Below are 27,997 nucleotides of genomic sequence, written 5' to 3' on the forward strand. Positions count from 1 at the left end.
TAATTGATTTAATTTTAGTGTAAGGTTAGGTGTTAGTGTAAGACAGGTTAGGTTTTATTTTACAGGTAAATTTGTATTTATTTTAGCTAGGTAGTTATTAAATAGTTAATAACTATTTAGTAACTATTCTACCTAGTTAAAATAAATACAAACTTGCCTGTAAAATAAAAATAAAACCTAAGCTAGCTACAATGTAATTATTAATTATATTGTAGCTAGCCTAGTGTTTATTTTACAGGTAAGTATTTAGTTTCAAAAAGGAATTATTTATTTATTAATAGTAGGTTTCATTTATATTTATTTTAATTATATTTAAGTTAGGGGGTGTTAGGGTTAGACTTAGGTTTAAGGGTTAATAAATTTATTATAGTGGCGGCGATGTTGGGGGTGGAAGATTTGGGGTTAATAAATGTAGGTAGGTGGCGGTGATGTTAGGGACCGCAGATAAGGGGTGAATAATATTTAACTAGTGTTTGTGATGCGGGAGTGCGGTGGTTTAGGGGTTAATATGTTTATTATAGTGGCGGCGATGTCCGGAGCGGCAGATTAGGGGTTAATAATTTTATTATAGTGTTTGCGATGCGGGAGGGCCTCGGTTTAGGGGTTAATAGGTAGTTTATGGGTGTTAGGGTACTTTTTAGCACTTTAGTTATGAGTTTTATGCTACAGCTTTGTAGCGTACAACTCATAACTACTGACTTTAAAATGCGTTAGGAATCTTGATAGGATAGGCTGTACCGCTCACTTTTTGACCTGCAAGGACAAGCTTGTAATACTGGCGCTATGGTAGTCCCATTGAAAAAGACTTTACAAAATTTACGTGTGGATTTGCATTAAGGCCAAAAAAGTGTGCGGTGCCACTAAACCTGCAAGACTCGTAATAGCAGCGGGCATGAAAAAGCAGCGTTATAACCTGATAACGCTGCTTTTTCACCTTAACGCAAAACTCGTAATCTAGGTGTAAGTTAGCTCTTTTTTCTTTAAAAACAAGAATATTTTAACACTTTTAATTAAAATGGCAATAAAGTCAAAATTAAACATTCATGATTCAGATAGCGCATGCATTTTTAACAACTTAACTCATATTATCTAATTTGCTTCTTTCTCTTGGTATCCTTTGTTGAAAATATACCTAAGTAGGCTCAGAAGCAGCCATTCTGTTTTTTTTTTGTCCCTATATGTATAAATGTTGAGCAAGTATGATGAATCCAAGTATGATAATAAAAAACGTGGCATTATATTTTATAATTTACTTACCTGTGAACCCCTCGGGATCAATTATAATCCATTCTACTGGGTAATGTTTCTTGGTTTCATCATCTTCATCTATTCTTAGCTGCAAGTTGATCTCTTTGGCATTATATGTAAGAGAACTGGAATCACAAAAAAAAATCCAGTATCAAAGGTGATATATAATCTGTACCTGATTAAAAACCAATTTGGTATCTCCAATCTTCCTCTCGTTAAGAGTTATTCAACATCATTTGGCCTCTGTCTATAAACCAAGGTAGTTAATCACACACATATTGTATGTAACTTGTGTTTGCAATATTTGTCTCTCTTTTATCTTTCGATATGATTAAGGGCTACTGAGCCCGAAACGTCATTATTTTACCTCCAGGTACCTAATAAATTTGGAAGATAACTCACTACTGTTGTGCTGCTGGAATTTCTTTGTGCTTGGCTCTCTTTTACTTTCATGTTCTGATTTTTCTGGCATGAACCTGCTAACACCACAAATCTTTCAAACACACTACTACTTGATCTTCCACTACTCTGGTGTTTACTCAGTATTTAAGCCTTTCATTTCTCTTCTGCATAACATATAATTAGGGTTGCTAGGTGTCCTGTACTTAACTAGACAGTCCTGGATTTTAGTCTAACAACCAATAATCTATACAAAATAATAGACTCTTCAATTTGACAGCTACATATTAAATGCCTATTCATCTATGCCCTGAAAGAAGCAACAATGCACATAGACGGATCTATTTGTTACTAGCAGCCAATGATGGTAATAAAACAATTCCTCTCTTATTGGTTAATAGCAGTATCGAAGGAGGGTAGATATGTAGATCACTGTGGTAAATACAGTGATCTGTGTGTGCCTATGGCAGTCAATGGGGTTGAATGAATGTTGTGTGTGTGCTACTGGTAACCAAATGCATAAAATAAATGAATTGTGTTGCGTGTTACTGGCAGCCAAGGGGATAAAATCACTGCTCAGTTGTGAAACATGAATGACACAGTCCATGCCTTAGGAAGAGGTTATTATGACCCCACCTACCAGCACTGCAGTGTCCTGTCACCTACTGTTAGTCCAGTATTTGTGTAGTAGACAGCTGGCAGTCCAACTTATAACATCTAAATTACATTCATTTCTACACTTAACAGCTGTATTATAACAATGAAAATATGAATGTCATAGGGGAAACATGGAAAGCCCAGCCTGCTCTCACTAAGCACAGCAGTCTTCCTTGTACTCATAAATATTTTTTTTTAAATCAAATTATTAAAATTATTACAAATAACATGGGCATTCCTGTGGATATATATTTATAATTATTTTATATATATATATATATATATATATACTTATACATATAAAATGTATGTAGAAAGAATTAAGCTCTACAAATGTATAGGACAAAGTTTGCTTAAAAATGTCTTTCTGGTTCTGCCATTCGTTCTTGCTAAGCAGAAAGAATGAAGCTCAATAAGTACCTATGTAAAAAGTAAGGCATTTGTGAGTTAGAAAATAACGCAGCAGTAACATAATGTAGACCTAGACTATACTAGTGATATAACAGAGAGTGCCGCCACGGAAATAAAGTCCTATACAATACCAATTGGTTCCTTCCTCTTTAATTCATGTTTTAGTTTTAGACAGAGTTTATTATTCTTTATTTGTAGAGTTGCTAAATCATGTAAAAAGACTTTACAAAGAAATCAGTGCAGTAGGATGAGGCCCTTGCTCAGAAGACCTCACAATCTACAGGATGAAGGGTGGGGAGACTTGATGAATGGAGTATCTGGTCATGTGGATTGTAGGTGCAGCAGTGAGATTAGAAAGTTCAAGATTTATCTTTCATTTTGGATAAAGAACTTTATCTCAGGAGAGAGGTGGTAAACCTCTTTACATAGGTGGGTTTGCAAAGAGCACTAGAAGCTATGTAAGGTTGGTTATATCTTGCATTCTTTTTTTGTGTCACTCAATCTTACTTCAAATCTTCACACACTTAAATATTCCTATTTTTCATTCCTCTACCCTTTTGCACAATATTTTTGACAATGAGATGACCATAGAGCATTTGAAATTGAATGTTTTATTAGTAAATAAACACTGTTTTAACAGTATTTTCCATTTCATTCAGTGTGATTGTACTGATCTATGTTGGGATTTGGAGAACAGACCTCATTCTGATAATGTCTTATAGTATGACTTGACAGCTCTGAGACTTAATAACGGTTATATTAATAAACTGTCTGGAAAGAATATACAGTAAAGGAGAACTAAAATTATTCCCATCCCTGCATAGCATGGGAACCCAAAAAAAGTTTGTAGAAGTCACAGGTTTGCTCATCGTAGGATAAATGACAGATGATTAGAGGCCCTAACTATCAGAATAAGGAGATGAGGAACTAGGTTATCAGAGCTAACTCTGCTAATCTCATTAGACAAACAGGAACAGCTTTAAATGCTTGATTGAAGAAAGTGAAGTATTTAAACCAAATAAGAGACTGATTAAAGATGATGGCAAATATGCACAAGTGACAGACTGATAGATAGGCGTGCAAAACTACAATATACAGGTAATGGCCAGCAGCAAGCAATAAGCCAGTAATGGTCAGAAGAACAGATATGTACATAAAGCCCAAGATGAGAAATGTACTTTGCTATTAAATATAATGTAACTCAAAGGTCATACAATTCCCATTTTTTTGCTTACATGAAAATGTTGTATATTTCTTAAAATGCCCCGGTGATAAGCGGTTCTACTGGACAATCAAGTAGACCAGTTACAGATAGATAACATTAGCACAGATATAGGTTTTTCTTTTCAATACAGTGGGAGCCCTGTGAAGAGCCTTGCACACATTTATGCAAGGTTCTCAAATGCAACACCATTCCATCAGAAAACACTGCTGTTTTTTTGGGAATAGCTTTGCATCTTGCTTTCATCACATATTGTTTCCCTGCGAAAAAAAAATCCACAAGAAACCCAGTAAAAAAAAACAACTTATCTTTTGAATATCAAACTATGTGGGATCTGTTTATTTTTTATACAATCACTAAAGGGCAATTAAAGGGTTAATGGTATCAATATTCTGATTGGTGGAATAATGTTTTAAATATTGCAAAGGTGTAAGTAGGGGCTATGCATTAAACATCGCAGCTTATCCATTTGTATGTTTTTAAAGGATATGAAATAAAAACATGGATTTTTTTTTCATGATTCAGATAGAGCATGCAATCTTAAGCAACTTTCTAATTTACTCCTATCATTAATTTTTCTTCGTTCTCTTGCTATCTTTATTTAAAAAGCAGGAATGTGATGCATAGTAGCCGGCCCATTTTTGGTTGAGAACCTGGGTTATGCTTGCTTTTTGGTGGGTAAATGTAAGCCTCCAATAGAAAGCGCTAGCCATGGTGCTGAATATAAAATGGGCTAGCTGCTAAGATTTACATTCCTGCTTTTAAAATAAAGATCGCAAGAGAATAAAGACAAATTTATAATAGGAGTAAATTTGAAAGTTGATTAAAATTTCATGCTCTATCTGAATCATGAAAGAAAAAAATTTGGGTTCAGTGTCCCTTTAATGGTGCTGTGGACCTTTATTGAAATTGGATTTATACATAAACTGGGAGGGTACTTTCATGTGGGGTATGTATAGATGGGCTATGGAATGGCCTACTGAGGATATATATATATATATATATATATATATATATATATACATACACACACATATATACACACACATACATACACACACACATACATACACACACACACGTACATATATACACACACACATATATACACACACATATACACACACACACACAAAGTGTGTGTGTGTATGTATATATGTGTATGTGTGTACACATATGTACAGTATTTTTATGTATGTAACTAAATGAAGAACTACACTACTTGAGCAGAGGTTTAGTGCATTTTCAGCTTATGGGTTTAGGGATAGCCAACATGTGTTTTTACACATTCTAACCTAAAAGTCTATTATGTGAGGGATTTAGCTCAGACGTGCTATCCAACATCCAGATGTAAGCGCACCCTAAACTTTAACTTGAGAAATAAAAAAAAATAATTTGAAGGGCTGTGTTCAGAGCGCCTCAAGTAGGGCAAAGTAACTTAGAGTCTTGCTGTGGGTACTACCACAATGGGCAATATCTATAAGGTGACTTGGATAAATCCTAAGTCACAAAGTGTCTCGTGGAGATAACGAGATATTAAGTTGTGAATGATCAAGTGATATAAAATGCAAAATAATAATATAAAATTGCTAATAGTTTATTACAAAAAGGTAAAAATTGTGGATCCACAATGTACATTTAAAATTGTGAAATTATATCTTAGAAAAACAAGCGTGATAGTAAGCTGAGGTGTATTATGTTAGTTGGCAGGCTACTATTGGATATTCATCTCTAAGTGCCTCACATCAACTGGTGGATGCTACCATATGTGGTTCCCTGTCCACTTTTAAACAATGGGGTTGTATATGAATAGGAGGAATCTGTTGTGTTGGTGAAGTGTACTAATAAATTGACAAATGATTGTGTAATAAATCTAATACAGAAAAAACAATAAACAGACAGTGTTCCAATTCAACCGTGAATCCTATGTATTTCAAAAGCAAAAATGCACGTGCAAAAATGAAAAATTAAAAAATGTTGGCAAAATTATGTGTAAAACCAAAAAAAAAGGAGGAAAAAGAAAATGAAAAAAAAGAAGAAAAATACGATAAATTAAAGTCAATTGTAGTTATCCAATAAATAGTGAAGAAAAAAAAGTCAAACTTGTTTCCTGGTGGTGAGAATCCTTGCTGTGGATATTAAGTGATGAGAGTCGTGCTGGATCCTAATGGTCTCTCAGTTCTCTCGATAAGTCTCTTAAAGGGCCACTAAACCCAAAATCTTTCTTTCATGATTCAGATAGAGAATAGAAATATAAACAACATTACAATTTACTTCCATAATTTATTTTGCTTCATTTTATAAATATCCTTATTTGAAGAAAAAGCAATGCACATGGGTGAGCCAATCACATGAGGCTTCTATGTGCAGCAACCAATCAGCAGCTAGTGAGCATATCTAGATATGCTTTTCATCAAAGAATATCAAGAGAATAAAACAAATTAGATAATATAAGTAAATTAGAAAGATGTTTAAAATTGCATTCTCTTTCTAAATCATGAAAGAAAAAATGTGGCTGGCATGTCCCTTTAAGTGTCCAGTGAATATGAAAAATAACAGTGTAGATTGTACAAAACTAGGTAGCCTTTGTTCAGATCTACAGGTGCCATTGTCTCTAGGGGCTTAATTTACACTCGATATTCTAAATAAAAAAAATGCAACTAGTAATACTAGCACAAAAAGAAAGGCACAGGAACACCCATTAAAAAACAAACAAAAAAAACACATACTCTTTTATAAGGAACAGAGAAAATGTTAGTTTTCTTTAGTTTTGTGTGCTCTTTGCTATGAATGTCTGAAAATCCTTTTGAAAATGCAATCGATAAATCTGCAATATTCTTATCAATTTACCTTTGTTTTCCTGAATTTAAAGGGACACGAAACCTAAAATTTTTCTTTCATGATTTAGATAGATTATGAATTTTTAAACAACTTTCCAATTTACTTCTGGTAAAGGGACAGTCTAGTCAAAAATAAACTTTCATGATTCAGATAGCGCATGTAATTTTAAACAACATTCTAATTTACTTTAATCATCAAATGTACTTTGTTCTTTTGGTATTCTAAGTTGAAAGACAAACCTAGGTAGGCTCATATGATAATTTCAAAGTACTTGAAGGCCGCCTCTTATCACATGCTTTTTAATTTTATTTTCACAACAGGGGAGTGCTAGTTCATGTGAGCCATATAGATAACATTGTGCTAACGCCCATGGCTTGTGGCAGACACTGCACTAATTGGCTAAAATGCAAGTCAATAGATAATAAATAAAATGTCATGTGATCAGGGGGCTGTCAGAAGATGCTTAGATACAAGTTAATCACAGAGGTAAAAAGTATATTAATATAACTGTGTTGGCTTTGTAAAACTGGGGAATGGGTAATAAAGGCATTATCTATCTTTTTAAACTATAAAAATTCTGGTGTAGACTGTCCCTTTAACAATTTAGCTTCATTCTCTTGGTATCTTTTATTGAAGAAGCAGTAATGCACTCCTGGGAGCCAACTGAACACATTTGTAAGCCAATGAAAATGGGCATACAAGTGAAGCCACCAATCAGCAGCTTGTTCCAAGTTCCTGAGCCTATCTAGATATGCTTGTCAACAAAAGATACCAAGATAATTAAGCAAATTAGATAATAGAAGTAAATTGGAAAATTGTTCAAAATTGTATGTTGTATCCAAATCATGAAAACTAAATTTAGGGTGTCGTGTCCCTTTAACTAGATTGTGCAGTAATATCTTGTACAAATTAGAGATTTTTTGCTAATTTAAACTAAAGTGCTTCTAATGGATTGGAATGGCTTAGAAAGGAAAGCCAACCATCACCTGAGCTGCCATAAAGTTTTTTAGCATAGGAATTCTGATGGACTGGAATTATGGCCAAAGAGTATTTAATGGGTCAACAAAGAAGATATAAATGGACAGTTGGGGAGGAGCATTTTCAGGTGTGGAAGGGAGGAAAGTGACATAGATTTACTAATGATTTAAAGAATTCCCTAATAAAAATGATATGTTAAAGTGAATCACTATAAATTGCAAAATCTTAGTGAAAAAGGTATCTTAAAGGGACATAAAGCTGCAAAATAAAACTGCTCTAATGCATTAAAACATTTTCTCTGGTGTGGAGTAGAACATGGCTACCTAGCCAATCAAAAGCAGTAAAATGTGTAGCCACAAATCACAAGCCTTGTTCAGCCCATTGTATTCCTGGAGCTGATTGTAATTTTTTTTTTAATGCATGAGCAGGGCAAAGTGCAATTGCAATACGTTAATGATCTAACGCACTGGAACATTTTCTTATTGCTGCTAGATGACACAGATACTGAAGCTGTCTGTTGTACAGAAGAGTTGAATAAATTAAATATTGTGACCATCAAAATGATTCTAAAGAAGGCTCTTGAAGGGAATATTGTATTGAAGCATATATACTTGTAAGATATAAAGGCTTTTATATTAAAATTACAATGTTGTATCATTTACCTATACTACATTTATATACAGAACTATTAACCAGTTTCTTTTATTTAATGAATATTTAATTAATTTATATTTTGTTATTCTAAAATTACAATTCAATGTAATTCTTTACCTACTGTGATAGTAAGAAACCACTTATTTTAGTAAAACTCTATAATTCTGGAATGCAGAACTCGAGTTACAGTTTACTTTTTCTTTGCCTTACTCTTATCTCTCACACTTTCAGCTACTATGGTGTAGATTAAAAAGAGTGCACGTGTATTTTGCTAGAATATGTGTCGATATGGGTTAAGCCATGTGTGTATTATCATTCTTATTTAAAAAGAAATGCAACAAATGATATAATTGATTAGAATATAATATTTATATTAATTGGAATAATATTATTTTGTCAATTATTATAAATATTATATTACAACCAATTAAATATTAAGCATTAATACAAATAACCCCAATCATCATTCTATGTCACAGCTATTTTTAAGTGTTGTGGGCTGCTGTGATAAAGAATTAGTATCATGAAACGGATTAAGGTATTTTTCTGTATGCAGTACCGCTGTTGTTTGTACTTTTTATATCACATGGTTTACAATATAGTTCATCTAGACAAGATGGCTGCCTTTGACATGGAACATTGCAGACCCATATTGCTTCCTGTAATAAGCTACTTGTCTAAAGAAGTGTTGCAGATAAAACAACAAACACAATATTTATGCAGCTCTGCTTGATTTTGAATAGTAGCTGCATGTGTTTCATGTGAATATCACTTTGATTTTGAATAGAGTTGTGTGAGTCAATTAATTCACAAAGACATCTCTCCTGCCTCTCCAGTTAGTCTAGGCAGAAGATTAAAAAAAGATGGAGTGAGGCTGGTTAAGTTGGAGAGACTCGACCGACCACTTAGTAAATCTGACCAAGAGAATAACATCATGTTTACCAATTTATGGTAGTTTATGGCAGGAAACTTTAATGTTGAATTATACATTTACCCATTTTGTATGGTTTAGTCAAATGCTGGTTGGCAAAGCTTCTTATATCCATTATCCATAGACCACTAATGATATCCCCACCTGGCACGTTAGAGTGAGATGGTGTCTCCTTAAATGGATATTAAGCACAAAATCTAATTCCCTATAAATTAATTAATTAATTAATTAATTTAATTAATGAAAATAAAATGGAATTGCTGTAAAATGCCTCTAGAAATTGTGCTTGTTCCATTTCCTTAGAGAAAGGCTGGAATGTAAATTCTGTGCTAGAAATTGCCTGACTTTGCTACATACCACACAGAAATTGCTTAGAACAGTGCACAATCTAATTTGCAGCTAGCTGTAATTGGCTGTAAAGAGATACATTTACTCACCAGTATTTTCAATATGTTTATTCATGTTTGCCACACCCTAAACAGTGCTAAGGAACTAATATTTTTAACTGTATTAAAAATATTTACTTTGTACGCAGATGCTTTGCAATTCAGAGCTTCAAGGGCCATTATAGTTGAAAAATGCAATTTTAAGACTAGCAATCCTGCACCTCTATGCGTTTAACCCCAGAGCACTGCTGGTCCAGAGCGGAAACTGACACTTACCTAATCAGCTGTACTAGTTGCACAACCTTGCTATGCGAATAGCACTGCTGACTGGCTCAGAGAAAGTTTCCGCTCCATGTGTTTAACCCCTTTGCGAGGATACAAATAGAGTTGTATGGTTGCTAGTCTTAAAGGAACATTCCAGGCAAAATTGGAATCCACATGGGTGCATTTCAGTTTTGATTAGAATCATTTTTTGATATATATGTATTAGCAAAAATGCTTCTAAAACCCCCCAACTATAGCTCTTTCAAAAGTGTATTTTAGTATGCACCGTGCACCAGCATTTTAAACACAACACTTGCTCAGAGAGCCTAAGGTGCTTGTATCATCTGATAATGACTCAGTTTATTAATAACTGACATGATACAAGCCCCACTTGTGCTCTGAGAAGCTGCAGTATTTAATATGCTGATGCATTGAAAATATCTAGCTATGCTTCACATGCACTTGCAGAGACAAATGTTAACACTAAAAGAGGGATAACTTTAAGTAGAAACATTTTTGCCAATACATTTATATTGCAACTATGTTTATATTCAAATATGTAATTAAACTATGTGCATTTACATTTTGAACAGAATATCCCTTTAAAATGTCATACTCTAACAAAGTAGAGCATATACTTTTTTGACTATATTGGCCCTTTAATTGCTAGTAAATTCTATATAACATGACTTTAAGCTCCCTTTAAGTGTTGTCTACTTAGTGTGCCTTGAGGACAGGGGTTAAGAAACATAACTTAATAGTATGCTCTCTGCAGTCATTAAAGGAAGTTTTTCTCAAGATATATATATATATATATATAAAAGTAGCATTGACAGGGATAGTTTGCTGGGGCTCTACTGCAATGCAAAGTGTGATAAGAGGTATCTTTTTAACACCTGAGCCGTGCTACATGAACAAGAGATCTCATCTGGTACTTGTATTTGATGTCAATCTTGGCACTAAAAGAAAGAGGTTAAACATCCTTTTTAACAAGTAGTACTGTTGCTGTAGCATGATGTACAGCCTGGACATACTATACAATATTATGTTTCTTTAGGTTGAAATTAATTCACTATTCACAATTGTATGAAGGATTATGAAAATATACAGTCAGTAATAAGTTGTAGGCCTAGTAAAACTATAATTGTACCAAATAACACTGATTCACTGGGGCAAAGTATTTATTTGGACTCTTTATTGATCTGGATGGACACTGTACCTGAATTTCAGAGAACAGTTCTGCCAATCAAATGGGAAATAGTTGACATTGACCAAGCAAGATGTTTGGAATATAGCTGGAGGTAGCCAGTAGATATAGCCATTGCTAGATATCAGAATGTTGCAGTAGTATGCCACCTCAAATTTACCATCATTGCTAGAAAGAGAAAAAAATATATACTTGTTAGTTCTTAGACTTCTATCCATATTAATCAATAAATAAGTCTTCTCTGCAAGCTAAGGGTTTAGAATTTTGCCCACATGACAGTCCTACTATTTAAAGTATGACCTGTAGTGAGCCTGCTGCATGATGCAATTATTATGCCATCTTAGTCAAATTTCTCTCACTTGTTTTCTAGGATGAGCTGTGGCTGCCACACCATGTCAGGGCGAACCCGCAAGATATCAATGTTACTGAACTCCGACATGTTCCATGATAGTCTCATATCAAACCAGCCCTAGGAGGAGAGAACAGATAAGATAAGGGAATCATACAAGACAGCTGAGATTATTGTCCCCAGCCATACCTATATGCATCTAACGCATTCTAGCACCATGATATATTATTTTCATCACTAAAGGGTCATAGCTTCTATTATGTCTGAAGCACTTCATTAAAGATCAATATTTGAATCTACTATTTTCTTGGTTTTTAACCAGGATTGTTCAGAGTAACTGTGGATGGGATCAGTAATAAGTCTCTGAGGTTCCTTGCCCTTCTATATGCCACCCGTGTTTTTTTCACCAGATGTAGGGAATTATCAGAAGCTATAATATCCAATTGTTTAGATACCTGAGTCCGCAGATCCTTGAATTTAGGGGTATATGTGGTTAGTAGAGTTAAAGAGGCCAAATTAACAAAGGTCTTGCAGACCTCGCTGAATGCGAAGAACAATACGCTCTCTGTATTCAGCATTGAGAGCTGCTGGTGCAATGCCACCCCCTGCAGACTCGAGGCCAATTGGCCGACAGCAGGGAGGTGTCAATCAACCCGATCGTACTCGATCGGGTTGAATTGCGGCGATGTGTGTCCGCCTGCTCAGAGCATGCGGACAGGGTTATGGAGCAGCGGTCTTTAGATAGGCCTCAAAGTCTCTTCTTTTGGTTGTTGTATTTTATCTCTAAGTAGATCCTCCCGCCTGGTGTCCACTAGTTATAATCTGATCTCCTTGATAAGTTTTGGATTATAGCCCCTTCTACCAAAACTTAGTTCCAAATCATCCAGTTGTTCTTCTCTTTTAGTATCATCTGAGTTATTACCGCTTCTATCATCCTTCTAGGGTGGCAACTCTGGGCTGATAGGATGAAGTTCCTATCTGTATCTTTTTTAAAGAGTGTAGTAGATACTTTCCCTTGAGTCTTATATATCCTCAGATCTAGAAAATTCACTTGTTTTGTATCTGCTGTCATTTTCAATCTTACAGGATGTTCACGCTCATTTAAATTCTGTGTCCAGGCCATCAACTCATCCATCGATCCCTTCCAGATGATGATGAGGTCGTCGATGTAGCATCTGTAGAGATTGATACAGGGATGCTCAAATGCTTGCATGATATTATTTTCATACTTTTCCATATATATGTTGGCATATATCGCGGGGGCCATATTCAAACCCATTGCCGTCCCGGGAATTTGGAGATAATATGTGTGTTCAAAGCGAAAATAGTTGCAAGTGAGACATAATTTAACGAGTTTGAGGATGAATTCCAGTGGTGGACCAATATAAGGATATTGGTTTAATGTAGTCTCCAAAGCAGCCAACTATCCTTGTGGGGGATGATGGTATATAGACTTGTGACGTCTAAGGTGGCAAGAATTTCATCTTGTATCTCACCAAAGTCCTGGAGTATAGTGATCATATGTATGGAATCACGTATATATGAGATCTCATATTCCTTACAAGCGGTTGGAGTAGACCATGAATGTATATAGCCACCGGTTGGAGGAGAGACCCTCTAGCCAAAACAATTGGGCATCATGGAGGGTTAAGCATATCTTTATGTATTTTCGGTAGTGTGTAAATTGTTGGGCAGATAGGATGCGAAGTGATCAAAAAGTCATATGTGTCTTTATCAATAAAGTTGTTCCTAAAACCATCACTGAGTATCAGATCTAATTGTATCTCGAATTTATGCACCGGATTGGTGTCAAGTCTTTGATAGACCATAATATCCTTTAGTTGGCTGTGTATTTCTGCGCTGTATTTGTGGTAGTCCATGACAACCAGGGCTCCGCCCTTGTCAGCTGGTCGAATGATTATAGATAGATAACTACTAAGTGAGCGGATTGCCATCTTCTCATCTTTTGTAAGGTTAGATCTTATCAGTGTTGGTACACGTTCACTGTATTCTGACTGAAGTAGTCTTATAAAGGTCTTAATACTTGGATTCGTATTCACCGGTTCAAATGTGCTTTTCTTTTTGTAGGCACTTGTTGTTGTCTGTAGATCCTGATACTGAAAAAAGTCCTTCAGTTTAAGTGCTCTTTGAAACTTGAGAAAATCAATATGTAAATTAAAGTTATCATCATAAGGAATGGAAACAAATGATAGACCTTTATTAAGGAGACTGTATTCACTATCTGTCAAGGTCTGGTTGCTGATGTTGATGATGAGACCATGGTTCTCTGCTACCTGGGGGGTCTTCTGTGTATATCCACCCCTCCGTGGGTGTGGCCTCTGCCCTCCTCTTGAACCCCCAGATCTTTTAGTGACCCCCTGAAAAACCTGCGGTTGAGGTGCAGAGACTCCTTGTGACGTGGATGGTGTTATGGTATTCTCATTACCAGACCCAGAACTGCTATCAATGGTAGTTAAGTTTTGTCTGGTGTGATACCTTTTTCTCCAAGGGCGTTGCGGTCGTATTCTCTGTGTGCCAGTAAGTCATCCGTATACTCTTTTATGGGTATAGTCATCTGTTACATATTGAAAATTTCTGTTTTTGAAAGCTTTAAGTTCATTCTTGTATGTATCCACTTGTTTCTTGAGCTTATCAAGCCACTCATCCGATTTATCTGCCTGTAGCTTGTCCTCCTTATTGTTATTTAAAACTGTAATGTCTTCCTTTACTTTCGTAAGAAGAGTACGTACTTCCTAAATAATAATAAGAATGAGACCCTTGGAACATTTATTTAGAATTTGACATAATTTAATGCAGAATTTATCATTATTCCGGACAATGGTTAGTACATTGCGGATCCTTAGTCCTTTCGGAATCATGCCTCTGCGATAATATTTAGATAGATAGAAAGCATGTTGTTCCAGGTCACATTCTTTCTTTTTTCAGTTTAAGGATGGAGTGATACATATCCATAATAGACTCCCCATCTGTGTCAGTTTCCTCTATATCAATAAGGATGCGTGCAGCATCAGCCTCAGTATAGGTAAAAGTGCCCTCTGTATTGTCAGTGGGTAGTGCCTCTGTATTCACCAGATATTCATCCATTGTTGCCAAATAAGTGATGGTGAAGTGATGTGTGCTGTGAAGGTAGGGTCCTCAAATCAATAGTGGGTGCCAAATAAAGAAAGGACGTAATACAATAAGTTCATAGGGATTTGCACTCTCACCTTATATATAATGTGCCAGGGTGTCAGGAGCATAGATATTCACTTCAAAGCTATGGAACCGCACTCTCTGGACTTGTAACAATCAAAAAATTATTTTGTGCAGTGACGTTTTGGGGAACCAACCGTCCCCTTCATCAGACCAAATATGAGTCAAACAATATGTTTAAATAGCAACTGTCAACCAGGTTTAATATATGACATCACATATGGCCGGATGCCTATAGTAGTCTGCAGCACTCATCTTAACCTGCAACAAACACATACTATATCAAGATATGGGTCTTATTGCCTTTCCGTATTCACTCATTGCGCCCTAAGATAACACTATTATAGCACTACACATGAATATCAATGCAATTTCACTGTTGATGTAAATGCAATTTCACTATTGATGATTTTAAATGTGATACACTGTTTTATATGTACCTTTCATGTTTATGATGGTTCCTATGGATACTACTAATTGTGTCACTTCCTGTGGGTGGGGCCACATGCTATTTAAACACATTGATATACTCTGCTTTTGTGTCTAATGTTTCAAATGTGTTTGAAATCTGATGTTTATTAACAGTCAATGAGACTCTGGTAGGGGCAAGGCAAATAGAAACAGGCTCTCTAGGGTAGGTGGCTTTTATACTGTATTTTTGGCTGAGTCTATGAGATGTGTGGGTGGAGTAGTCATAATAACTTTGACTAGGTCACTGAGATAAGGAGTGGAGATAGGAGTTCTGTGGGAGCTACCAGCACAAAAACTAAATACACCAATAGCCAAAATGGTCTAGATTACAAGTGGAATGCAAAGATATTAGCGCTATTGAGCAATAACACCACTCAAGTTAAATCAATAGCTCTCCTATTCTTTTGCTCTTATTACAAGTTGAAAGTAAAAGGTTTTTGCTCAAGTGAAAGCCTCAGGTGAGCCAACATCTGAAGAATGGATAGCGCAGCCACACTAAATCCCTTTGACCATAAACTAAGAAATACTTGAAAAGGCATTATTCTTCACTCTGATGACATATATATATATATATATATATATATATATATATATATATATATATATATATATATATATATATATATATATATATATATAAGAAATAAAGTAGTAGAGAAAGTTCAGAAGTCAGCCAAGAGAGTATCAAAAAATCGTAGTGCTTTATTCCAGGATAAAACAACAGGACAAGCAGTAAAATTTCAGAACAAAGTCTGACCGGTTTCGGTCTCCCTGACCGTAATCATAGACTGATTCAAAACATGTGCAACATACATTTAAATAGCATGTATCTTATCCTAATTGGCTAAAAACAACAATCAGAAATTTTAACTCCTTATGTACTGACACCAATAAATCACACTTGTTGATTAAATATATATATATAAATTTGTTATACCATATAAACAAAAAGTGATAGAGAGGACAATAATAGACCCTTTAAGCAAATATTATATCATTACATGTAGATTATGCACAGATATGTTCAATTTATTTACAAACAGTATTTATAATGGAACACAGGAACTTAAAAAAATGGGAAGTAAAAGTATATGCAAGCAAATGTAGATATATATATATATATATATATATTCATGCTTATACTCAGTTAAAGCAAGAATATATACTGATGCAGAAAATGATACTCATCTGTATCTAATCCCCTAGAATAACAATAAGTCATATAAAAATATATGTAAAAATATATCTAAAAAATTCGATAGACATAAGATCATATTAATGGCAACATCTTACCATTCATTGGACACATATTTAATTCAACATATTACTCTCGAAACATACATTAAGATAAAGCAATATAGAACGATGTTTTTATACCTCCAAAAAACTAGGTAATAAAGCATACCTAGGTAATGCTTGATCATCTTTGCCAATAATTGATGATGTCGAACTCAGAATTGAAACCTAAAGGTAACAAGCTCTTCATCTTAAATATCCAATAAGTCTCCTGTTTGCACAAAATTGGAAATTTATCTCCACCCCTTGGGGGTTTCCTAATTTGTTCAATAGCTTGCCATCTCAAAGTCTTGGTATTCTGACCATGTATTTCAATGAAATGTTTAGACAGTGCTGAACAGGTGACCTTATTGGATATGTAAGACAAATGCTCTTTGATGCGTTTACCAACTTCCCTAGTGGTTCTTTCTAGGTACTGTTTCTGGCAAAGATTGCATTCCACCAAATAGATGATGTATGTACTTCTACAATTTATGCATCCTTTAGTTGGAAAAGTTTGTCCAGTAACAGTAGATTGGAATGTGTCACCACTGCGAATATGATCACAGGAGCCACAATTTTTCCTACCACATTTAAATGTCCCATTGTGATGTAACCAGGAGCTGGTCACTAGTTTGTCACTTCTCAGCATGCTTGGTGCTAGTATATTACCCAAGGTGACATTTCTACGAGGGACAAACATACAACCCTTATCTATTGTCTGTCTAAGGGACTTATCTCCCATAAGAATAGGAAGATTTTTCTTAAGTATGGTGCAAACCACATCATATTGATTGGAAAAAGAGGTAATAAATGTAGGTTTACTGTCATCTATTTGGTTGATTTTATTCTGTTTTTCCTTTGTTGTGAGTAAAAAATCACATTTTATTCCTTTGGTCTCAAAGAAAGCCTATTGATTGTTTGTTTGGGATAACCCCTATCAATCATTCTATTTCTAAGTTGTTTACTTTCAGATAGAAAATCACTTTCAAGGGAACAATTTCGCTTTGCTCGTAAGAACTGGCTCTTAGCGATACCTTTAAATACATGCTTTGGATGACTGGAATGGGCATGTAAAAGACTATTACCTGAGATGGGCTTTCTGTATAGAGTGGAAACAATTCTTTCACTCCCCACATCGCCAATCAAGGTAACATCTAAAAAATTAATCCTATCCCTGTTCCATTCAGCAGTAAATGTTAGACCTACATCATTGATATTGATGTTTGATACAAACCTACTTGCTTCTGATTCATCAGATGACCAGATGATTAGCAGGTCATCAATGAATCGCTGATAGAATACAATGTGATCAATATTACCTCCATAGATGTGGGACCGCTCCCACCAACCCATGAATAGGTTGGCATAGGAGGGGGCAAACTTGGCCCCCATAGCGGTCCCACGCCTCTGGAGGTAATAGGTATCTTGAAACACAAAAAAGTTATGTTCCAATAAGAATCTGACTACTTTGATGAACAACAATCGTTTTTCATCCGTAAGGTCTGAATATAGCCTTAAATAGTAGTCAATTGCAGTGAGGCCATGTTGATGGGGGATTGAGGAATATAAGGAGGTGACATCTATAGTCAACCAACTAAATCCTTTTTGCCATTTGATGTTCTCCAATAGTTGCAGGACATGGGTAGTGTCTCTCACATAGCTAGGTATTAATTTCATTATTGGCTGTAAAAACTGATCAACCCATTTTGATAATGGTTCCAATAAGGACACAATTTGTGCAACTATTGGTCTCCCCTTAACATTTTCAGTGCTCTTATGGACTTTCGGGAGATGATGGAAGATTGGAGTCACAGGTTGATCAACCAAAAGATGATCTGCTGTTACTCCATCCATCAAACCCTCTTCCACAATTTCGTCAAGAAGATGGGATAATTCCTTTTTGAATCTGGCAGTGGGATCTCCTGACAGGACAAAGTAAGTGTCACTGTCATTCAATTGTCTGGTGGCTTCAGCAAGATAATCAACCCTGTCCAAGACCACCACGCTCCCCCCCTTGTCAGATTGCCTGATGACTATCCCACTATTCTTTTGTAAATTAGCAAGTGCCTCACGTTTCTTGAATGATAGATTATAAGTATGGTCATCTGTTTGTTCGGCCAACATTGAAAGATCCTCTAAAACTCTCTGATGGAATGTTTCTAAGAGTTTACCCCTATCATGTATAGGATAAAAATCCGATTTATTTTTAGGTTTGGATTTATTCAATGTATAGCTGGTCCCAGGATCTACAGAGCCTTCATGACTGAGATCCTCAAGTGTAATGATGGCACAGGCATCGACAAAATTTAAATTTAATTTTTGTCCTCCCACTTCAGGGCCTTTATTGGTAGTGTTGCCATCACATTGTTGGTAATCGCAGTCATGAAAAAACCTTTTTAGGGTTAAATCCCTAACTAATTTGTCTAAGATGGTTTCAAAGAGGTTAAACTTTCTGGAAGGAACAAAGCCCAACCCATAATTTAGAAGTTTAATCTCAACATCAGACAACAAATATGTTGATAAATTTATCACCATATTTATTGGTATTTCTTCGTTTTCGATTGTTTCCCCCTCAGTGTATTATTATCCACTTCCTGTGTGTTGTCTATCACTGATTTGCCTCCTCCCTGGAATTGTTTTGTGGCCCCTTGAAAAACCTGTCCCTCAGTGGTGGGTTTATTGTGTTGTTTATTGGTTTTATTCTTATTACCATTTTCCACTATGATTACATTACTACTAGTCACTTTAGGTTTTGTTCCTGAAGTTGAAGTGTTCTTCAATATACCCTTATTTACGTTAACAGTTGGTAGTGTACATTGATCATCACATTCAGAGCCTCCCTCCTCTCCTGATGTGCCCTCAAAGCTAGAGGCAAACCTTTCCTCATCAGTGTTGTCACTTTCTGATGTGGAAAACGTAACTTTTTTGTAGGGTTTGATTTAGCTTTCTTATATCTCCTATTGAAAAACCTCCTCCTTTTATTTTTCTTGTTAGTTTGAGGTTCCTCTAATTCATCTTTATCGTACCAAGACTTATTTCTCTGGCGACGTCGCCAGATATATACTGAGCCCTGTGAATAGTCTTTCTGGTCACGCAGGAATTTACTGTGTTTCACCTGAATGACTAATTTTTTGGACTCCTCCATTGTTTCTTTAAAAATTTTATCAAATTTGAAAAATATATCACATTGATTGAATTTATTCATATCAGTTTCTAATTGTGCAATCTTACCCTTGATATCATTTAAAAGATAGTCTTTGTACTCAATAAGTAGGGTTATAAGTGTGAGGGAACACTCAGTTAGTGCTTTGTTCCATCTTTCAACAAAGGATTGATCTTTTATGTCATATGTTGGGAACTTGTTAATTCTGAGGCCTCTAGGGATCATTTTTAAAGACAAATATTTAGATAATATCCACTTATCCCATTTGAGTTTCTGTTCCTTTAATTTTAAATGTTCATAATCTTGAAATAAGTCACCCAATTTCGTTTTGGGGGAATCACAATTAAGCACATCTTCTAATTCTAAAAGGTCTAAATTGTCCTCATCGATGTCATTAAAAGAATACATAATTTCTAAATCCTGAGTGTTATCCATTTTATATGTCTTAATAGTAAATCCACCAACTATTGAAAACAATCTTGAACAAGTGTTGATTAAAAATCAAAACTATAATGCATATAATTGGATAAAGCAAAACTTATACAATCAATGTAATCAATATAGATAATAGTAAATAATTGTACACTCTCTCTCTCTCTCTCTCTATATATATATATATATAATCACCCCTATTAGGAAAGAAAAAAAGAAGTCAAACAATATGACTAAACTAGAATAATAATGGCTCATATAAACATTCCTATATATATATATCTCTGTAGGGTTAATGATAAGAGAAAAATATGGAGCTGAGATATATGTGGAATACCTATAACAAATGTTATAAACAATAGTCAGCCACTTAGGTCATATGAAAATTCACAGGACAAAAATGTACAGGTAATAACCCTTTAGAACACAAGTCCCATCGTAATGAAGTGGTTAGTCCCATGAATATATATTTTTACATATATTTCTATATGACTTATTGTTATTGTAGGGTATTAGATACAGATGAGTATCATTTTCTGCATCAGTATATATTCTTGCTTTAACTGAGTATAAGCATGAATATATTTATATATCTACATTTGCTTGCATATACTTTTACTTCCCATTTTTTTAAGTTCCTGTGTTCCATTATAAATACTGTTTGTAAATAAATTGAACATATCTGTGCATAATCTATATGTAATGATATAATATTTGCTTAAAGGGTCTATTATTGTCCTCTCTATCACTTTTTGTTTATATGGTATAACAAATTTATATATATATTTAATCAGCAAGTGTGATTTATTGGTGTCAGTACATAAGGAGTTACAATTTCTGATTGTTGTTTTTAGCCAATTAGGATAAGATACATGCTATTTAAATGTATGTTGCACATGTTTTGAATCAGTCTATGATTACGGTCAGGGAGACCGAAACCGGTCAGACTTTGTTCTGAAATTTTACTACTTGTCCTGTTTTATCCTGGAATAAAGCACTACGATTTTTTGATACACTCTTGGCTGACTGCTGAACTTTCTTTACTTTATTTCATTTATACCTGGTGGATTATGGGGTATCTACCTTCTATCAGCAGTTTCCACATTTGATACCACCCCTGGCTCGATTGCATTTTACCTATTGGGGTATCTAACAAGCACTTTACAGTCAGCGTTTTATTGGTGGAGTTGTCCAGAAGCCACCTGTACTTGCCACCTTTGCTGCCGCTATCTAAGCGAGGAGATGCCTAAAGCTGGAAATATTGTGCAGTGAATGGAAGTTCCTGTCTGCATTGAAGTATTAGCTACGGCTACACAAGGCTACCAATTGGTTTGGCAGAAGACCACGTGATGTATGACACAACAGCCAGAAGTGATTTGCTCCCAGCTGTGAACGCCGAGACGGCATGGTCCGGCGGAGAGAGGAGCCTCTATCTTTCCTTCCATTGTCAGTTGTTTTCTTCTGGGTGAGTGTATTGGTGTCAGTCCTCACGCTGTGCTCAAGGGCCTAGAGAGGAACTGCTCCGTTTTTTTGCTGAACGCATCCACTGAATTGCGCTGACTCTTGTTGCGTCCCTCTATGCAAATGGGACATGTCAAGCCCTCTTATTAATTATATCCAATAAGACTTGGGACATTTTCTACATATATTCATGGGACTAACCACTTCATTACGATGGGACTTGTGTTCTAAAGGGTTATTACCTGTACATTTTTGTCCTTTGAATTTTCATATGACCTAAGTGGCTGACTATTGTTTATAACATTTGTTATAGGTATTCCACATATATCTTAGCTCCATATTTTTCTCATATATATATATATATATATATATTACTTATATGTATGTATGTATAAATAAATACATAAAACATTTTCTTTGGAATGAAGATCAATGCTATTTCATGTATTTCAATTCTAAAAACAAAAAAAAAATAATGTTAACATTGTTTTAAAGCTATATGGTATGTTACAACATGTTGTAATGAGAAGTGTGTTTGTCTGTGTGTTTGTATATATGTGTATATACTGTATATGTACATATTTATATGCATGTATGTGTATATCCCTTTAAAACACTTTTTAATACATTTATTTCAATAATAAACATATATTTTACATTTTATATATATATATATATATATATATATATATATATATATATATATATATATATATATATATATATATATATATATATATATATATATATATATATATATATAATAAAGTGTAATATTTTATATTAAAATGTTCTACATGTGTTTTGTTATACTTTTATTGTGGCCCTAACACTTCAGGTCTGAGTCTATTCTAGTTGAGTGTTTTAAATGCATTAACACCTTGCTTTTGCAATTGTGTTCCCCCAACCACATTTTACTCACAACTTGCCTCATTTAGATGAGGTTATATAGACTTGTTACTTGAGTAGACACTGCCTTTTGTTGGTACAATACATGTTGTTTTGCATTATCTTATCACCCCCACTACAGCCAGTTAGGGACAGATATGTAGAACTGTTAGAATTTTGAAGTCTGTAGTGTGCATAACAATATATCAGAACTTGAAATTTTACAATTTTTAGACTTAAAATACAGGAAAAGGGGACAAAATTTATATTGAAAATATATTGCAAATGTTTATTTTACTATGCATAATTAATGCACAGAAACTTTGAAAAACTGGCACTATGATTAAAAAATTACAGAGGAATGAGATCAACAAAGGATCCGGTGCTACCCCACTATAATAGAATCCAACTACCCACCCATAGACAGAAGAGAACCAAAGATAGGGGCTTATAGCACTCAACCTCAACGTAGTTCAGTAATTAAGCTAAAACTTAACCTTTAATAAATGCACACATAAAAAAAGGAAACTGCGGGATTACTTGCTAGTTTCTACCCATCACCATTAATAACAATTGTGGAACACCCCCCTGTTTCCTGGCCGATAACAGGATATGTCGGCTTCAGATGCCAGCGGTGTCACAACAAATATACTTTTAAAACAAACGCGTTTCGGCCGTTAATCTGGCCTTTTTCAATGTTTAGTACAAGTTGTTTTAAAAGTATCTTTGTTATGACACCCCTGGCAACTGAAGCCAACATATTTTTATGTGTGCATTTATTAAAGGTTAAGTTTTAGCCTAATTACTGAATTACGTTGAGGGTGAGTGCAATAAGCCCCTATCTTTGATTGTCTTCTGTCTATGGGAGGGTATGGGAGGGTAGTTGGATACTATGCATAATTAAACATTTTATATTACAATTCATGTCCTTTTAATGTTAATTTGTTGTGATTACTCTTTTAATGTTTTAACCCCTTGTGCCTATTGGACGTAGGTACTACGTCCCATGGTACTTTGCTCAGCCTACCTTGTTGACGTAGTACCTACGTAAAACCTTCTGCCTAATTTTATGGTCCCAGCTGTCAGCTTTGACAGATAAGACTGCAGCCAGGGGCAGAAGGCATCTGCCTTCATAATGGTAAGTGAGCGCTGATCATGTCCCTTTACTATATGAAGACAGACCGCCGATACAGACAGTGACACTCTGAGTCACTGTCTGTATCAGCTTGTGGTGATGCCGTGGGTGGTGTGGGAGGGGGGAAAACCAGTGCATAGCAGGAGGAATATGAGAAAGTAGGGGGGTTCCCTACCTACAGAAAAAAAAGTTTAGTTAGGGAGGGGGAGGGGTGGGTTCCCTATACTACGGAAAGTGGTGAGGGAAGTGGGTCCTACATGCAATTGGTTGCAGGGGATGAGGTGGTTTCGTTACACTACAGAAATGTTTTTTATTTTAAATAAATAATAAAAAAAAAACTACAAACTAGGTACTGGCAAGCAGCTATCAGTACCTAAGATGGTGGCACCTAGTATGAAATGGGAGGGTTAGAGAGTTGTTTGGGCGGTCAGGAAAGTGGGTGAGTGAGGAGGGTGCCCTACATTTCAGAAATAAAAAATAAATAACAAAAAAACTCTACCTAAACTGCTAAATTGCATACTGGCAGACTGTCTGCATGTACCTAATATATGGTGACCAGTGGGGGGTTAGGGAGGGAAGAGAGCTATTTGGGAGGGATCAGGTAGGGATCATGGGGTGGGAGGTGTCAGGTGTGAGGGTAATCTCTACACTAAAGCTAACATTAACCTTACAAGCTACCTGATTAAGCCATTCACTACTGGGAATTTCAGTAGTGTGGCAAGCAGCTGCAATAAGCTTTCTAATTGCCAAAAACAATAGCAAAACCATGCTAGTCTGCTGTTTCTCTAAAAGAGAAGCTTTTACAGCCATTTAGTCTATAACTGCAGTAGTTGTGTTTAAGTTATTGCAGTTATTAAAAATTCAGCAGATATTACTTTTTTGTTGTACATTTCAAGCAAAAATTCTTGGCAGTCTTGCAATAAGTTAACATGTCAAGTCTGAACATGTTTTGAATGCATCATTCACATTTCAATGTTAACCTTTCTATCCCTTTAGTTTACAAATAACTCTATTATCTTTATTTTGTCATTTGAAATAGCCATTTTTTACCTGTTGAAACCACCACCTGCTCTGAAAATATAAATGATGTATTCTCTTTCAAAAACCTATACAAATAAGATGCAGCTGCTGCAATCATCCTCCCAGTAGTGATAGGAGCGATATGTACTAAATGCTATTTTCAGTTACTCTAAGTATTGGCTTTTGTGTACACAGAAATGTGTATGAAGAAAAAAATAAGATAAGGAGGTCTTCTCTCCCTGCATAGTCTATCCATTTAAATGGGATATGGTTCAATTAGCAGAAACAGTTATTTCATATACAAAAACAAACGTAATGGAGCAATTCCCAATACATTTGATACTCTGCTGCTGGTATAACAAGTAATTGGAAACACATTAAGGGAAAACAATTTTTATTGTACAATCTCACTTTAAATAACATGTTCTAAGAACTCTTCTAAAAGATTAAAAAAGAGGCCATTTGTTTTTTAAATACAGAACACACTGCTCTGAAGCTCTAGATAACTATTGTCATAGCACTGGGGATTATGTTGGTATATTTTAAATATATGATAATATAATTATTGGTCATATTCATAGTATATCTGCATTCAGCTTGGTTTTAGTTGTAGTCATCTTTTCAGATTAACAGATAAAGGGACAGAAAATTCTAAAAATGCAGCCACTTCATTAACACAATGGATCACTTACTTGCTCTACCCATACATTAGTTGTGAGAGTTTCCTCAGCTTCTTTCTGCAATAAAGCAATGAAGAACTAATTACATATACCAGCATTTGTCTTCCATCTAAATAATATCTAATGTTATCGCCTGACTGTCAAATACCTAGTAATGTATTATTACATCCACTTCATTTGATCCTACAAAAATAGGTATCTTTTCTTTTGGATATTTTTTTCTATATATTTTCAATTAAGCACAGCACCTTTTCAACACATAATATAACAAGTGTTGAATTATATGTTTCTTTAAGGATCTGAAACAATTTGAAACTCTAAGATGATTTTAAAGGGACAGGAAACCTCCAAATTTTTTTTCATGATTTGGATAGAAGATACAATTTTAAACAGCTTTCCAATTTGCTTCATTTTTGCTTCATTCTCTTGTTATCCTTTGCTGAAGGAACAGCATTGCACTAATGGCAGCTAGCAGAACACATCTAGCTAGCCAATCACAAGAGACAAATGTGTGCAGGCACCAATCAGAAGATAGCTCTCACTATTGTAGGACATGTGCATATTCTTTTTCAACAAGGGATACCAAGAGAACAAAGCACATTTGAAAATAGAAGTGAATTTAAAAGTGTTGTAAAATTACATGCTTTATCTGAATCATGCAAGTTTAATTTTTATCTTGCTATCCCTTTAACAATGTACAGTCAGGTAAGTTGTTTTCTAATATCTTATGGGGTAGATGTACGTACAAGTGAGATGAGGTTGGAGAGCGTCAGAGCCACAAATACATCCACTGTATCATCTATCTTTTCCACTGGTCGCAAATCCTTTCTGTATCCTTTCTCTACAAATAGGTGATTAAGTAGACGTTCTTCATCACTCATAGTGTGGGCTTCTATACAGACTGATAAATAAGATAATATAGAAGAAAGGTGAAGAAAGTGGGATCCGGTTAACCTTTTGGTTGCCAGACAGGGCTGACACAAATGACAGAGAATTCCTTGTAGCTGTGTGTAGCAGACAAGGGGTTAACAGAGAAACTGAAAGAGATACAGTAATAAACATTACCTGAAATATAGAGAAGTGAGAGAAGCGTCCATATCTGTGCCATAGTGCCAAGCGGAACTGCTGCCCCTCTGCATAACCTCACACAAGCTACTGATCTCCTACCCCCACCCGCTCACATGAAGGACAGCAGCATGGAAGAGAAATGCAACCCTGGAATGTAGATGGACTGCAGCAGGTGCAGAACAACAGGAAATAAGAGAGGTTACTTATCAGACATGTGGATATATCACAATTAAACAGGCGTGACGTTCTTATACAGTATATCAGAATATTTACATATAGGTTATTTGTGGTTTAAAAAGCTTACAGAGAGCAGCAGAAGTTACAGGGAGGATAGAAATGGGAGTTTAAACGTTTTTATTCATAAGGCATTATTCACAGCACGCAACGCAACAATATTTTTAAAAACAATTAAAACTGCAGTTTTGTTAGCATGATATGCATTGTTTTGCACACATTGGACAAACCCCTAGAAAAGCCTCATGCCTATCTTATTTTGCTGCAGCCAATTAGAGACCGATATAAACATGATGCTGAACATATTAATCAATCAAGCATGCATTCCACATAATGAACTCCAGGGGGAGTGGAGACACTGTAATTTGTACAATTAAAGGAACACTCAAGTCAAAATAAAGGAAGAGCAGCAGTTTTAAGACACTTTCCAATTTACTTCCATTATCAAATTTTGCAGTCTTTTTATATGCACACTTTGTACAGCACCAGCTCCTACTGAGCTTGTGCACAAGCTCACAGGGTATATGTATATTAGGATGTCTGTCACATGATACAAGGGGCTGGAGAATGGGAGAAAAAATGTATTTGCCAAAATAAATCTATGTTTTATTTGAAATTCAGTGTTATTGCATTGTTTTTTTATTATGCACTTGGTAATTATACAATTATTTTGCATTATTATTAATATTATTATTATTATTTTGCAAAAATGATGCTTACTTAAACATTTTTATGTCCAGAGCGATATTAGAATTTATTTTGCATACATTACACTAATATGTCCTTTTTAATAGATTAGCAGAGTTATGGGGAGAGCAACAGAAAAGTGAAAAGATTACCACAAATGCAGTTTGAATTTAAACTAACAGCAGTCAGATAAAAGTTGTGTATGGAGTATTGGGATGAATTTGGTGTGGTGTACATAGAGGAATTTTAGAGTGTGTGTATATATATATATATATATATATATATATATATACAGGTGGCCCTCGTTTTACAACGGTTCAATTTACACCGTTTCAGAATAACAACCTTTTTTTCCAGTCATGTGACTGCTATTGAAAAGCATTGAGAAGCAGTGCATTTATTAAAATAGCTAGTAGGTGGAGCTGTCCGCTTGTGTTGCAGCAAAGCCAAGCAAGCTGAAATTAATCAGTTTAACCAGACCTGAGCTATCAAGCAGATTTAAAAGGAAAAAGATCTTCCTGTTTATAAATCAGTCCAGATTGGAATGCATAGAAAGAACTGTTTGCAGAAAAATGCAAGTGAAGTCTGTGTTGTGTGATTATTTTATTAGGTTTATAATGCTGTTTAGCAAATGTCTTTGTTCATTTAACTTAGTTTAATTATATATTCTGTGTTGTGTGATTATTTTATTAGGTTTATAATGCTGTTTAGCATTTAAAG

At 35.0% G+C, this 27,997-nt stretch overlaps 1 protein-coding gene across 2 annotated transcripts in view; it reads right to left on the minus strand.

Annotated features, from left to right (window-relative positions):
- The window catches only part of CHRND (cholinergic receptor nicotinic delta subunit), a 110,071-nt gene extending 83,580 nt beyond the window's left edge, over positions 1 to 26,491 (minus strand). For both annotated transcript variants that reach the window (XM_053710292.1, XM_053710293.1), the window contains exons 1-6: positions 26,354 to 26,491; positions 26,035 to 26,189; positions 25,301 to 25,345; positions 11,558 to 11,667; positions 11,211 to 11,366; positions 1,258 to 1,373 (exon numbers count right to left, since the gene is read on the minus strand). In XM_053710292.1, the coding sequence (XP_053566267.1) occupies positions 1,258 to 1,373; positions 11,211 to 11,366; positions 11,558 to 11,667; positions 25,301 to 25,345; positions 26,035 to 26,189; positions 26,354 to 26,396 (625 nt within the window). In that variant the 5' untranslated portion in view covers positions 26,397 to 26,491. The remainder of the gene's footprint in view (positions 1 to 1,257; positions 1,374 to 11,210; positions 11,367 to 11,557; positions 11,668 to 25,300; positions 25,346 to 26,034; positions 26,190 to 26,353) is intronic.
- Positions 26,492 to 27,997: the final 1,506 nt, after the last annotated feature.

The sequence above is a fragment of the Bombina bombina genome, chromosome 4 (genome assembly GCF_027579735.1).
Source record: "Bombina bombina isolate aBomBom1 chromosome 4, aBomBom1.pri, whole genome shotgun sequence".
NCBI classification, from domain to species: domain Eukaryota; kingdom Metazoa; phylum Chordata; class Amphibia; order Anura; family Bombinatoridae; genus Bombina; species Bombina bombina.